Source organism: Nasonia vitripennis, chromosome 3, assembly GCF_009193385.2.
Source record: "Nasonia vitripennis strain AsymCx chromosome 3, Nvit_psr_1.1, whole genome shotgun sequence".
Classification (NCBI taxonomy): domain Eukaryota; kingdom Metazoa; phylum Arthropoda; class Insecta; order Hymenoptera; family Pteromalidae; genus Nasonia; species Nasonia vitripennis.
Window position 1 is genome coordinate 10,115,552 of NC_045759.1, and position 15,497 is coordinate 10,131,048.

Below are 15,497 nucleotides of genomic sequence, written 5' to 3' on the forward strand. Positions count from 1 at the left end.
TATGTGTGCGGCTTCTAATAGCCGAAGGCTCCCCCGAGGCGGAGCGACTTCACCCGCGAGTATATAGGTACGTCTATAGCGGGAGTTTGCTCTCTGTATTTTCTGCTTTCCGAGTTCTCTCAACGGCTTGATCTTTGTCTCTCTGGCTATGTGTGTGTGTGTGTGTGTGTGTGTGTGTTTGAACAACTCGCGGAATTCTGCACGGCTAACTGAGTTATGGGGCCAAGTTTGATAATAGCTTCGAGAAATTCGATAATTCCCGCGCGCGAATGAGCTAGGGAGAAATCGATACGCATACCATTATACATAGCTAGAAATATAACAATAAACAAGAGAAAACATAAGAGCACTTGCGCGACACACCAGCCGCCAGTCTCATGAAAGTCAATGATCAATCGGACAAGTAGGAAGTACATTAACGACACGTATAGCCTGCGCCTTCGTCGAGAATTTCATTGCGCTCTGGTGTTCGACGAACGTCTACATGCACCCGAGGGACCGCGTATCCTGCACACAGGGCAAAAAAGACCTTCTCTCTCTCTCTCGTCGTTAAGCTCCTTGACAATTTGTAGACTGCGCGAGCGTCCGATCGATGCGATAACCCTCACGTGCGCCGCGTATACGGCTGATTGTTTTTGAGGAGTGTCCCTCGCACCCACGTGCGCACCCGGTATAACACTCACGTCCGGACTTTTGCGTAACTAGTGTAATGTACTCGTCGTGGCGATACACCATACCTTTCTCTTGATTAGAGGAAAGGCTTGTCCGCAGCGGTTTAATTGAATGTTTTGCTGCGTACGTACAGAGCTACTATAGAGCTACTATACCCGGTGCGTTGTATCGTCTGGTTCTGCGGCCGCTGAGAGTTATGAATTTCGATGAGGCTTTTGAAAATGTTTTGCGGTTGACTAATGCGCCGTGTAAGAGTGGAGAAGCTTGTTCTACGCACTGGTGCACTTTCCGCTCGACGCGAGGGACGTGTTTCGAGTTTTTACATCTGTTCTCGTTGCGTAACTCGTATACCTGCTTGATTTGCTATTTTACGCTGAATTAATCTCGTCGAATATCGCGCGTAAATTCCTCCCCGTCGAACAATGGACTTTTTTTCATCTCGAACGGCGAGTCGCTCGATGCAGCACAAAACGGCTCGACACTTGTTGAGATGGATCCAAAGTGACTTAAGATCTGCTCCCGGGCGACTAATCTGCCTCGTGAATCTTGTTGTTGGCTTTTTATATACCAGCCGTGCAACGGCCGCCTATCGCTATCTGTGCGCGCACCGATACATTTTGTTGCCTCCCAGTAATGATCGATCGCGTCGAACTTCTTCCCCGTCCTTTTAATCTCCGACACATTATAGACAGTAGCAGTGCACGCTGTAGCGGAGTATCTTCCTTTTCGCTCGTATCCGCTACACGCGTGTACGCATAGCATCAAGAGCTGGTATAATTACGAATCACTTTGAGAATCCTAAGCCGCGCGAGGCGCCTCTTTCCGGAATTCAATTTCCGGCCGCGGGCCGCTACTATACTGGTTCCTCGCGCGCTAATTGTCAAGCGGTTATATATTCCTCCGCCGATGCATAATACGCATGTCATGATCACGAGCTACTCCACGGCGTTTAAGTGCAGCGGTTCCCATAAGCACATGGTACCACCCGGTATTCTCATTTCGCACGTCTCGAATCGCCGCTTCGATCCTCATTATGCGCGACTGAGAGCGAGAGAGCGAGATAATGCCGGGTCTGCTTTGAACATCGGGATGTGCAGTATAACACTTTGACCAAAAAGACTCTCCTCGCCTGCTTGGCAGCTCTTTAATCTTGCTCGATAATCGAGGCATAAGTGCTTTTAAACGCATATATATTTATATTGCTCTCTTTAGGGAAGAAAATTTTCACTCCGACTCGCGCGCAACTGTAATTTACGAAAAACCAAAGAAAACGCAGCGAGAGAGTTGAACGGAGAGTTGAAAGACGGAACCAATGCGGGGTCTCGTTGGGTAACTCGAGTATCGCCTCTCGCGCACGACGACGACGACACAAAAGCCGCTGCCGCCGCAGTCGGCCGAACAGGTGGTATGCGGCCGCCGACGGCGTTTATCCTTTGGGCCCTTAACTCGAGCCAGGATCAAATTGTTGAAGCGCTAACGAAGCAGCGAGAGGCTTTGTGCGCGCTCGACGAGAGCCTTTGCGGAATCGTAGCTAGCTGTTGGGAAAAAGGAACGTCAGTGACAAATATTCGCGCGCACACATATGTGCGCAGCGGGCTTGATAATCTTGTAATTGAAGGGGATTGATACTTTCTTTTGAGACGAAGGCGATTGATCGCGTCGCGTCTCTGCGCGTGAGGGAAAAAGGGATGATTGATCCGAACTGCTTTTCACGGCTCTATATGTGCAGCGCGGTTCGATTGAGGTGTCAGAAGTCCTTTTTGTCGGGCTTTATCGACTGGCTGCGGACGTTCGTTATTTTAGCGCTGTGATTTATGGGATTCGCGCGTATTAGTTTCTATGACTCGTGCGAGGCTTATAAAACGGTAGTTTTTTTCTTAACCGCAATATGTTTATGACTCTGTTGTAAAAGACAACGGTTGGGAATAGCCATTAAGTGCGCCTGTAACTAGAAGAGGATAACAAAGTTGCCTGATAGATCGCAACGGGACGAGCGAGCCTACGGCAGCTGCGCTTGCATGTAACTTTGATTTATCGTGGCTTTTGCGATCGATTTATTATCGAATCGCGTGTCTTGTTCGTGTGTATATGGGGAGCGGTAAAAATCGTCGTTTAATATGACGCATAAACTTACTAATAACGCAGTGAATCGTCTGCCATAACACGGCATTTCGTGCGCTCGGACTTACCTGAAACAGAGAGAGAGAGAGAAAAATTATAAGTATTTTGTATCGAGCGAAAGGCATTTTCATTTATCTGCGCAGAATCGATCGGAGCCAAAGGTTAGAGACAGTATAGTGGAGGAATCTCGACTTTCGCGGAATCAGCGCTTTTTACCCGACGCGAGATCCTAATGGCTACCTGATCGCTTATACGTACAGTCGTGGGCCGCGAAGTGAAAGAGAGGCATCGGTAATCCATCAGCCAAGACACGACACAGCTCTTAGCCTCCGTACATACCCCTTTGTATTACGGTCCTCTTGACCCATTCTACTCTCCTGAACATAACATTTTCGAAAACGCGGCGCGCGTCCGGAGAAATCCAGCGCGTGGAAAAAGCAGTCGCACAATTAAAGTAAAATGACAGATTCCTCGCGTGCTAGCCGCTGACTTTTCTCTGTATAGGCTTCCGAGAAATTTAGGGAGAAAGGGAGACCTGCGCAGAATCCTGTGTTATAACGACAGCGTGTGTCGCTACCGCGAATAATTTTTAAGCGCAGATATCAGTCACACGCTTGTGCGTATAATGTAACGAGACCTGGATAGCGTAGATAATGCAGCTCGCGTCGTCTATAATTTCCCGGCGAAAATCGCATTTTTTTCCAGGAAAACGAACAAAGAGAAACGCCGCGCTGCTCGTACGTGTATATCAAAAACTCGCGCGCGCGCGCGGCCTGCTTTCGCGGGTGTGTGCGCTGGCGCGGCTGTGTGTTGGACGTTGAATTTTCCACGCTCCTCTCGAGATAAATTGCCCGTGTAACGAGCCGCGCATTGTCACGGCTCTCTCTCTCTTCCTCTCTCGAAATTTCCGCAAAAAATGCGGCGGTAATTTTCTCTCTTCGGATTCTCGAGCAGATGTGCGCTGGACAGCGGTTTAGTTGCGGCGAATTGAGAGAGCTTTGATTGTTGTTGCATCTTGCTTATTGAAACGCAGACTTTTCTGCAAAATCAGATTTTCGACGTAATTATTCGCGCATTGGAAACACGTTGTGTTGGAAATGGGTGGAATATATGCGTGTTGAAGAGAGGTTGGCAATAAATTTAACGACGATGTGATTCTTCTCCAAGGACGGACGCGACCCTGCGTCAACAACTGTAGGCGGCGGGGGTACAATAAACCTCAGGTATAGGAGACCCTTTTGACTTAGGCCTCTCAATTGTAGCTGTGTCCGTGCGTATCTATGCGAATTTCAACGCGCAGCTGCTTATGATATTTGTAAAGTTGCATTTTCAACGAACAGCTTATGAGAAGGAGAGAGTAAACAAAATGTTACATATTTCAGCCTAAAAATAACTTTTTATTCGTGTAATCGAAACAAGCAACTTCTATATTCACCGCAGTTTATCGAAGCTCCGCTTCCGTAAATCAAAAAACAAAAACAGTAAGCGATAAAACTGCCCTCATTTCGCAACTCAAGAACCCCCCTAAATTCGCGAGTACATTATATCGATTCGATTATACGGCATTTCCCGGATAAATCCAAACTGTAAATCGTCCTGCGCGTACAGCACAGCAGCCGAAAAATCCGCAGCTCGCGCCTGGGATATATGCAGGTGCATAAACATCGCGCCTCTCACTAGCGCAGCACGACCACCGTGTACGCTCGATGTATCCCCCTTTACACATACGTGTATACGTATAACTGCAGCCAGCGAGAGCGTCGGGGCTTTTTCCGCAATGCGGTCGCAGCAGCAGCTATCCTCTTTGTCTCGCGCGAGCTTCCCACGACGGGTTATTACGACTTCCTGGGCGTACGTAGAGCGGCGAGCGAGAAAGAAGAGGGCCGGAATGCACGCGCTGCTTTAAGCAGTTTACGCGAAAAATGATTTTCTTAAAGCGACGCGCGGGGAGAGATGTTTCTCTCTTAGCTGATGATTTTAAAGGGAATCATGATTAAGTATGCGCGTGTAACGCGTGGATTGACTTTTATGGCGAATCGCTTGTACGAGTACTGCGTTTGTTTTTCATATGTCGACGGACTACCTATATAATCGCGAGCTGCAGCGGGGATATAAGGTAACTATATTACGAACTCGACGGTCGCGTGCGCGCGCGGACTGGACACGTGAAGACAAATCAAGGCGTAACGAGATGTGTATAAGTGCACAGCTGGTACATAGGAGTGGCCCCGGTGTCTAGCGCTCATCGATCGCCGCCGCTTGTTAATATATATATATATAAATTTTAATTGGCCGCGGGAGCCGTCGTCGATCTCGATTAATTAATCGATCTCTGGGTGGCGCGCGTTGCCGAACAGCTACTTCCCAGAATTTTTCACCTATACATATCTCGTGCTGTGCATATATGTTTGTATACTTGTAAACAACAGGGCTGATGCGCTGCATACATCGATCTCTCTCGGCTAGAAAATTAAAAGTGCCTGCGTGCACGCGATGCCGGATTATAATCACTTCGGGGGAAACGGGGCGAAGACGCGCCCATGGAAAAATAAGGCTACGATCTCATCCCGATCAGTGTAAACCGTGTCAGCGCACGATTGTCCTCGTTCCCTGCATTAATCGCTTTATTGTACATTCTTCATTGTTCGCAGAAGCGATACGATCCTGCGCATCGATGTATTATGCTCGCAGGAGGGAAATCTCAGCCGAAAAGTCACGTACTCTCTTTCTTGTCCTTAGCAAAGCGCTCACGAACGGAGCGAGCAACTCGAATATCAATGCCACAGCCCCGGGAATTAGCGCGCGCGAGTCGAAAGAAAAATAAAAAAGAATCGAGAGAGGAGAGAAGCCATGGAGACGCTGCCGAGTAAGCAGACTCGTCTGAAAACTCTGCTGCAGTCAATATTTGCCAGCGATTTGTGGAAGCCGCTTGTCTCCTCTCTCTCTCTCTCTCCCAACACGCGAAGCCGCCAGCGGTGTGCTATCCCTCTGTCTGCTCCAGCCCTGTTTACTCGACAATGTCTGCATTACTCAGTAGAGAAAGCTGCTGCTGCTGCTCGCCTTCCGTCATATACTCTCTCTACTCAGGGCTGCATGTATAATAACGGTCGCGGACGGCGGCACACGGCCGATCCCCGGAAAATCGGCTTTCTATTCATTGCTCCTCGGCTATGAAATTTCGCAAATTCGAGGGACACGCAAATTCTCCGAGTTTTATAAGGCCCTCTCAACAACAAAAATTTTCTTAACTATTCTTAAGTAGCGGAAATGCGCGGACAGCGCAGAGCGTTAAAACGAATAATAACAGAAAAGAAAAAGAAATTTCAACGGTGGTGGAGCAAGCCTCATATAAAAGACAATCTCCGTCTAGGTAACAATACATTCATTTATTTTGTACATTTTTATTACATATTTTGGGTAAGCGCTAGCTGCGCATTTGCCCTGCGCGCGCATCCAATGCCTAGGAGCAGCTGCAATCTGTACCGAAGGCCGAAGCCGATAATAGTAGGAACGCGGTCTTCTGCGCAGTTTTTGTACACGCGAAACAGAGAGAATTGCCCGGAGCAGGACACAAGTTTTTGGGCCCAGGCATAATAGCTTGCATCCCTCTCGCTCTCCCTCCAGGTATTATAGACGGACGACTGAAAAGGTATACACAGAGGCCCTCGAGGGAATTATGCAGATTACAGGCTCGACTGCAGCGCGCTGGCTCGCACTGATGGGCCTCTGATGGCGGCGGTACGTGCGGCATCGCATTATACACGCATATGGGGAATTCTACGGGAAAAATGCCATTTTCTGGTTGGAGAAACCGAAAAAAAAAACAAATGTTGGGGCACGCTCCCGCAACTTTTTTTTCTTATTGTACATGTTTAGAACCATGCAAAACCACGTACCAACATCGAAAAAGTGCCTTGTGACACTGATTTCTAGGCCCTTCAAATTCGTCGAAAAATAGCCATTGTTCAAGGGCATGCACCTAATGCATAAAGGCACGGGCGATAAATGTATTACGGTAGGAAGAGAATACGGGAAAAGAGCTTGGATTTAAAAAAAAATGCGTTGGAAATGCTTGATTTTTATAACACGTGCATAAAAAAGACCATTTTCGGCGCCTATAAAGTGGACCGAAAATAGGGTTTTCCGAGCGTCAGACAAAATGTAGAGCAAGAGTCCCTGGTCATAATACATGTATAAACTAATCCATTTTCGCTCCCTATAAGGTAGAACGAGCCTAAAATAATTTGAGAATCGGAAATCGAGAGGAGCGAAAAAGTCTCGATCTATTTTTTTTCCATCTCCTTACTAAAGCTTTAAATAGTTAAAAACAATTGCCAAAATTTTCCAAAATCTATCTCATAGGCGACAATAATGGTCTTCCTTATTCACTTGTTATAAAAAGCACGGTGAACAACGAGGGGCGAATGTGCTTTCCAGACTCTGATGATGTCTGAGCACTCGTGTCCGTCTCGGGCGCCTACGGCGCCCTCGACTACCACTCATGCTCAAGCATCATCCTCGCTTGAAAAAGCCCATTTTCGCCCCTTGTTGTACAATGTACTATTAGTCAAAAGTTACGCACGAAAATGCGGAAAAATCATGAAAAAAAGATACAAAATTTCTTGAATTTAAAAATCGTGCAATTTTCATGATTTTTCCGCATTTTTAATTGTGCGTAACTTTTGACCAAATCAAGCATTTTTAACGCATTTTTTTAAAATTCAAGCTCTTTTCTCGTTCTTTCATTCTACCGTAATACATTTTCTGTATGTGTCTTTATGCATTAGGTGCATGCTTTTGAACAATGGCTATTTTTCGACGAATTTGAAGGGCCTAGAAAACAGTGTCATAAGGCACTTTTTCGATGTTGGAAAGTGGTTTTGCATGGTTCTAAACATGTACAATAAGAAAAAAAAAAGTTGCGGGAGTGTGCCCCAACATTTGTTTTTTCGGTTTCTCCAACCAGAAAATGGCATTTTTCCCGTAGAATTCCCCATATATACGTGTACACGATTATAAGCTGTGCTATACGTATATATACGTATGTATGTATATGCGAAGAGAGATCGATATTTGTTTCGGCGCGATCGATTGTGCGCTCGTGCGCCGAAGGATCCATTATGCTTATATAGATACTCGCGCGAGATGCAGTAGATGATAGGGGAAAATTGATTGTACACTGAGATCTGATGAGGGGGAAATAAGGCGCCTTTATATTACACGGCGCGTGTGTGCTTTTGAAAATGATGCTTTTCCGAGACTTTCTTATATGCCGATCCGATGCTCTTTCATGCGCCGATGCGAGAAAATTGCGGATGTAGCGACGCGTCGAATATTTCTCGCGCGCGGTGGAACGAGACAGTTCCCTGCGCCGCTGCGGTATACATTATAATGCGTATTTATCTCTCGCATTGCTATCTTCGATTTTGCACGCGGTTACAACTATATCAGGGAGATCAGCCCCGCCTTTTCAATTTCCGATTGATGAATCGATGCTCCCTTGAGAAATTACATAATATTTGTTATTACCAGACACTACTGCGCGAGAGGCTAATTATAAACAGCTGAGCAATAGTATAGTGTCTGATCATCGTTCGATGAATTAAAATAAGACACTCGCGGGATTATCGTACGTATACTTTCGATCTCTTATTTCGATCGATGATACATGCAGCCGTTATTGATTAATTTGTCTATATATTTGCACAGAGACTTTTTCTTTGCAAGCAAGAACTATATATTCTCGTGCAGCTGTCCGACACTAGACACGCACAGTAAAAACCCAAATCCGTCTTGAGGCTTTAGTTTGCTAAAGAGTGTACAATAGAAAGACAGAAGCAATCAACGCTGGATTACTTTTGGCCCAGGTATACTCTTGCAGTCTGTACAATAACCGATCATAAATAACAGCCTCGGACCGGGATGGTTTCAAGGAACTTTTACGACCATACGGATTTGGCCTTCCGGTTCGAATGGGCCCTGGTGCAGGAGGTCTTATGGCGACACGTTTAGCAGAGATGCAAAACCTTGTACTTATATATTTTACAACCCCTCAGTAAGCCTCCATTCCCCAAAGCTGTATTCAGCAAAGCTCCGTATTCGATTTTTCTTTCAACAATTCTGATACGCCGGCAATACGCCAAATTGATTGGTTTCTAATTTTCAATTGAAGCGCAATAATACGCCTGCAAATTGTTTTCTTCAGTGCATATAGAGCCTTACAAGCTGGCATCTAGCGGTATTCTGATATCAGCTGTTTCGCGATATTGCTTCGAACATAAAGTCAAAAGTGTCATACATGCTGCCATCTAGCGGTGTTAATATAAGGGGGAGTCGGAGTCATGATAATAGGTCCAAGTGTTTTGTAACCTCAAAAATGGTTTAGATCATAAATAATAAATCATTCTACTTGCTAATAGCTTCAAATTGCAGTGTTTCGCGGTCGCTATAATAATAATATATTAGCTAAGTCTTATTTTTCTGTAATTATGCACAATTTTTGCAATTAACGAAAACTACGATGTGAAGTGAAGGCGGCAATATCAGTAAGATGGCCGTCACATTCAGATACATTATTGAATAAAATAAAATTTTGTACTAATTCAATCAACAAAAACTTTGTGTTCCTCGATAACCTACATAATAACAATCAATTTGATTTCCGATGGTCCGAAGAATATTGAAAGCAAATAATGTAAACCACCACTCGAGGTCGAGGTCACAATTGGTCACGTTGGCTCCGATACCCCCTTAAAGGTATGGTACATTTCTACTTTACCATTGGTAGTGCATTGGTAGCATTGCAGTTTTCCAAATCACTCGTTGAATACTGCACGGAATGCACTCAAACTTTCAGGATAATCTAATTACACGATAATAAACAGTGGATGACTGACGTTTTGAACGAAATTGAACAATTTTGTATTACTGTTTGGTAGCGCGCGAGAAACGTTTCTGCGCATGCGCGGCTACACTTCTCTCACTTGTACTTACGGCCGATCATCAACAAAGAGAAATAAATAAATTTTTGATTTCGCTCGAAATTTTAGTCACCCACTCTTCATTATCATGTAATTAGATCATCCTGAAAGTTAGAGTGCATTTCGCGCAGTATTCAACGAGTGGTTTGAAAAACTGCAATGGCACTACCAATGGTAAAGTAAGAGTGTATGTATGTACATACCATGCTCTTAATTATTTCGCGATACGACGGACAAATATAATCCGATATATTAAAAAAAAAACACGACAACCCTCCAAAGAATAACTCGATGTAATTAACCTGACAGAAGCAATAATCGCTCCGTGACAAATGCGTCCATACGTGCGCACGCTAAAATGAAAAGTATTGAACAAGCGCGAAAGTACATAGACACACGCGCGCGCGTGGCTGTTATCTGCGCAGAACAGCGAGTGGGCGAGTCCCCGCACGCGAAATATTACTATGCATGCCTCCGGTGGTAGGTTTTTAATAACGCTGCGCTGCTGCCGCTGCACGTGCGGAATGTGGGCAAACTCGTCCCTTACTCCAGCTAGCGCAATTTAAAGTCAATACTCGTAAAAGGATCTCGCGCGGTGTCTACGTCTATATATATATATATATATAGGTACCTCGCTCTGACTCATTCGCAATTTGTAGCGCAGAGGGCGCTGCTGCGGTGTAATAGTTTCGCGCGCGCGGCCGTTTGTTTCGGTATCGATCTTCATCTACTCGCGAGACCATGTATCATACCTCGGGATCTATCTAATCAATCTATCGGTTCAGTGCGGCTTCTTATCTCGGCCAGTTCATCGCTTTCCGCGTCGTTATTATCGACGACTGGTACTTTTTCCGACTTGCCGTACCTCCGCCGCTATTAACTCTCGAGATTCTTTATTGCTGCTGCGGCGGAGATTGTTGAGAGATTTTGCTTGGCTCGAGTTTCGGAAAATGCGGGGATTCCTACGCGGAGTGAGACCGATTTCCGCAGGGCTTGTACAGGTTGCGGTCGGACGATAATCGAGTTTTATTTTCGAGAGATTGAAACAGGTGGTTGTTGTTATCGCGGTGGAGAGAGAACGCGGTTTTTTAATTTGGCTTTGGAAAAATGCTAACCAAGCAATAGAATTTTATATACGTTTTCTTTGATTAATATTGCTTTAAATAAACAAAAAATCAAAAAATTATAAATAAAAACTGCAAGCTCCACATAAAAATGTATTATATAGAAACTATTACAATTAATGCTTTCTCATTTAAGACGTAAAGACTAACTGAACAATCGCCAATAACCTTCAATGATAACAGCACTGCAAATAGTACGCACTCAACACGTCAAAACTTGAACTCTGTAAAACGCGACATTCTCAATTTTCGCGCCTCGAATAATCTCGACCAATCACGCGTCCCGAGATAAGACGCCGCACACATCCCGCTCGCGCCCTCCATTGTTTATACTTATATATAGGCGCAACAGCGCAAAGCCGCCGGTCGCCGGTCGCCGCGCAGTGTTGTCAATTTGTCATCGCCCGGCGTTCAGTGCGCGTTTTGTTTCGCGACTGTTCGCTCTCATTCGCATTTCGCATCGGGCAAGAACGAGATAAGGCCGATACTCTGTACCTACTGGACACTGGACATCAGGATCTCCAAGGACTGCGAGATTCGAGCCTTAGACGGTCACGTCCGACGAGAACCGGAGGCTGCATCTTCTTTTGTGTGAGTAAATAACCCGATACTTTTCGCTTACGTGTGTGTGTGTGTGTGTGTGTGAGAGAGAGAGAGAGAGAGAGAGAGAGAGTTTCGAGTGTCCTGTCAACGGTTTTTTTTCTCCGGGGGGTGATGGTTTTGCTCGTCGGTGTAGCGCGTGGAAGCATTTTTTTATAAGTCTATCGAGTAGGTCGCTTCTGACGCGTTTTCTGAAAGCGCGAACAAAGTAATTCTCGCGTGAATGCGTCAACGGACAACGGCTTGCAATATCAATACGTATATTAATGGCGCTAAGTAGAAGTCTAGATATAACCTTTGTTCTGAGTAGCGGCATCGAAGGTTATGCATTGTTGACGTTCGCATATATATCAGATAAATGTAGTCGTTATCGTCCATTTTTATTTTCTCGACGACGAACGGCAGATGATTTTCTCTTCTCTCTCTATACACGTATTTTATGCAAAACGGCGCGATGCCCCGTAGTGTAAAGTCCTAATCCGACCTCGCGATGTTATAACAAGAAACAATCGACGACTGCATTTTACCTGCGCATATTATAGGAGAATTACGGCAGCGGGCTTTATCCTGTTTACTAGGTGTGTAAGTATTACCCACAAAAAAAACCCACCTATAGACGTTGCTATAGATATAAATGGCGAATCAAGATTCAGTGATTTCGGAAAACTGCGATACACGTATGCTCTCATTGTCGTCGAAATCGCGCCGCGCGCGGCGATGCAAACTTTCACGTAACCGCTTGCATCAGCATCTGTCTTTACGGTACCCGGAACATGTGCAGGGCACATGCCGCACCATGAAGTCAGAGCCTCACAGGTTTATTTTTCTCTGCACATCGCCGGATTAAAAAGAAGAAAAGAATCACCTGTTAGCAAAGCGTGTAAGCCTTATCTCGCAGCGTTTAAATCCTCATAAAAATAACTGGACGAGCCCCCTTTATCGACTGCTGAAATCTACCTGCACACATGGCTTCTGTGTGTAGCCATATTAAGCCGACCAAAGCTGAAAATACGCAGAAATGCAAAAATCTCGTTCGCCCAGGATATGGATACGGCGTATGTAGGGAGCGAATCGAGTCTGCGCCGCATTTTTCCTTCCTTTATTTTCATTCTTCAGCGCGCGCAGCTCACGATGCTCTTCTTATATTCTCGACCCCCCCCCCTCGCACACCGCACCGCTTGCTTCGCACGCACTCTTCTCGATCCGGTTTACCTATATATCTCGTCCAATAAACATCGGGAGCAGCTTTCGCGCGTAAGCCGGACCCTGAGGCCCCAAGAACACACTACGGGCTCTCCTTCAAAGTCAAAGGGCCCTAACTAACTCGCTTTTTTTATTCGGTCTTTGTAGGCTCATTCCATTTAAATTTGGCGGTTTAGCAAGCTTCCTTTGTTCTTGTATTTTCATTTATTTCTAATGCGAGCAAGTGATGCGCTCACCCGGCACATATATTCTTAGCACGAAGTAAATCTTTATCATATCTTTATAGATAAAGCGAAATTCCAAATAATCAGTTTTTCGAAAAATTATTGACAGAAAGAACGTGAAATTGGTAATCTTATCGATCGATTTCGCGATATATTGGTGGATAAGTTGTAAAAAAAATAGTATTGAGAATTATTTTTTGTTATATTTTATAATTGATGAATAAATATTTTAAAGTATACAGTCCGAACTATTTTATATAGTCTTATCTGTATTATCCATTGATAACACGCCAGTCTTAACAGTGCTTCAGGCTGCAAAAACTCTGTCATTTCTTTTCAGTGAATAAGTGAACAAACCTACGAATTGTTAAGGTTTTATAACTTTGACTTTTTATTGTTGAGTGTGGAAACAAAGAATATAAAAATGTCGAGTGTTAAAAAAATTGACATTGTTTTTTCATATAGATTGTCGACATTGTCTTTTCATATAGATTCTAAAATGAAAAAATTGTGATTTAGTTTCATTAGAAAATGTTAAGAATATTTGCAGTAGGTAATTATTAATTTATGAATATTAACATGTTTCACTCCTATGTGCCAAATTAATTTGCTCTACATTTTTATATGGTCATTGGAATGAAATCATTAAATTTTTATAGTAAATAATCAAAACAAATACATAACTCATAGATCATTTTTAGCAGGTAAAAATGTCAGACCAGGAAGCACTATCGTCAACCAATTGTTCGAGTGATGAGTATTGTACAATAGAAGAAGATTCTTCCAAAAGTGAAACCGAAAGTATTTCAACTTTCTCGGATGCAAAGGAAGAGAATGTATGCTTGATTTCATATTTATTAATACTAGTACTTTGGTGAAAGTTATTATTTTTCTTAAATTATTGTTTGCATACAATAGGATCAATCTCAATATTCTCTAACTTTGGCAATAAAAGATATTGAAGATAAATTATCAGATGTTCTGATAGAAAATGTAAAGCTGAAGAACATTTTAAAACAAAAAGATGATGCTATAAGAAAGCAATTCAATACTATAGTGATTTTAGAGAGAGAAATAATGCAAATCTGTGAAAATTATAAAATAAAATTTGTGGAGATTAAAAATTTGGTAGCTCAATCGAAGCAAGATAATAAAAACCTTTATGTAAGTATTACATTTTTCAATAAGAAAAATTATTATTGTAGCACAAGTTGAACTTAACATATATTTGTAGGCCATGATATCATCAAGTGACGTACAAAATTCTTCAATAAACTGTGATTCGAGCGATGAAGGATGCAATGTAACACTTAGAAATGGATTAATAATTCGATCTGAAGTAACAACTAATGATGAATTAGTAGGTTGCAAGGCGGATTCAACTGAAGATTTAATGCAGAAAATAAAAAAAATGGCTACTAGTCGTGCACAGCTTCAGTCAAAGTTGAATGAAGTTGAAAAACAAAGGAAAGCTGATTTAGATCAATTTAATAAGCAGCTTGAAAATAGACAAAATGAGTTAGAGCTACTTAAACATCAACTTGTACTTCCAGAAAAGTCTAAGCTGCTGAAACTAATTAATGAAGATTATAAAAAGAAGTTGGAAAGAAAATACCTCATTGAAATAATCAAATTGCTTGAACAAAAACTGCAAATCTCTCAAATAAATGTAAGTAATTGTTGATTCTCATTAAATTCATTTTCACAAGATTAAATCAATTTTCAGTGCGGCACGCAGATTGAAAGAAACGTGCCTGAATCTGATTCTCAAGATGAAAAATGTCGTGAATTCATTGAATGTTTTATTAAGCAATGCGTACAGAATACAGACTTGAAACAATTTGAAACAGATTGTAAAAGAGTTGTGCAAACTTTTAAAAACCTGCAGCTTTCTTGTGACGATATTTTTATCGAAAATGTTACAAATAAAAAGAACGACGCAATTTGTGATTATCGTAATATTTTAATTGAAGAACAACTGCAGCGTATTAAAGATGAAAGGATAACATTAATGGTTCAACGACAATTTTTAAAAGTACTAGCTGACTACAACAAAGTTGTCACACAATTAGAAATGTTAAAATATGAGAATTCAAGATTAAGTGAACTGAATGAGACTGATTCTAGTGCTCAAAATTTTGCAGTGATCGAAAAATGCTTATTTGAGGAGAAGAAGATTTTTGATGCGGAGATAAAAAAAATGTCAGAAAAAAGATTAAGTATTGAACAGGAAAAGCAGTCTATACGAGAAGAGTGGGAGTTGTTATCAGTTGAACGAACAGTATTATTAGTAGAGAAAGATGAACTTATAGAGGAAAGTAGACGACTAAAGCATGAATATTCTCTATTAGAACAAAAAACAGCGGCATTTAATAACAAAAATGCCAAGCAAACAAGGGATGTTGCCTTAGAAGAAAAACTGCGTCAAACGACAGATGAACTGGAAGGCGTAAAAGTAGAGTTGCAAAATACGCATGAAACTATTGCAGAACTGCAAGAAGAACTTTCAAAATTGAACAACCAGGTGAGTTTATTTTATTATTTATTCAAACAATACAAAAAGCATGGACTTT

The 15,497-nt window shown here is 42.8% G+C and overlaps 1 protein-coding gene across 10 annotated transcripts in view; it reads left to right on the forward strand.

The window, feature by feature from the left end:
• Positions 1-15,497, forward strand: part of LOC100114497 (ecotropic viral integration site 5 ortholog) — a 51,007-nt gene that overhangs the window by 27,450 nt on the left and 8,060 nt on the right. For 2 of the 10 annotated variants that reach the window (XR_004344798.1, XM_016984006.3), the window contains exon 1: positions 11,245-11,488. The exons of 2 other annotated variants lie outside the window; for them this stretch is intronic. Coding sequence is in view for 4 of the 8 variants with exons in the window: in XM_031926593.2 (XP_031782453.1) it covers positions 13,635-13,760; positions 13,843-14,088; positions 14,159-14,593; positions 14,651-15,448 (1,605 nt within the window). In the remaining 4 variants the exon portion in view is untranslated. Of the gene's footprint in view, positions 1-11,231; positions 11,489-13,389; positions 13,478-13,625; positions 13,761-13,842; positions 14,089-14,158; positions 14,594-14,650; positions 15,449-15,497 lie in introns of those variants that run through there. 6 more of the 10 variants (XM_031926593.2, XM_031926591.2, XM_031926590.2 and 3 more) reach the window with 6 other exon arrangements.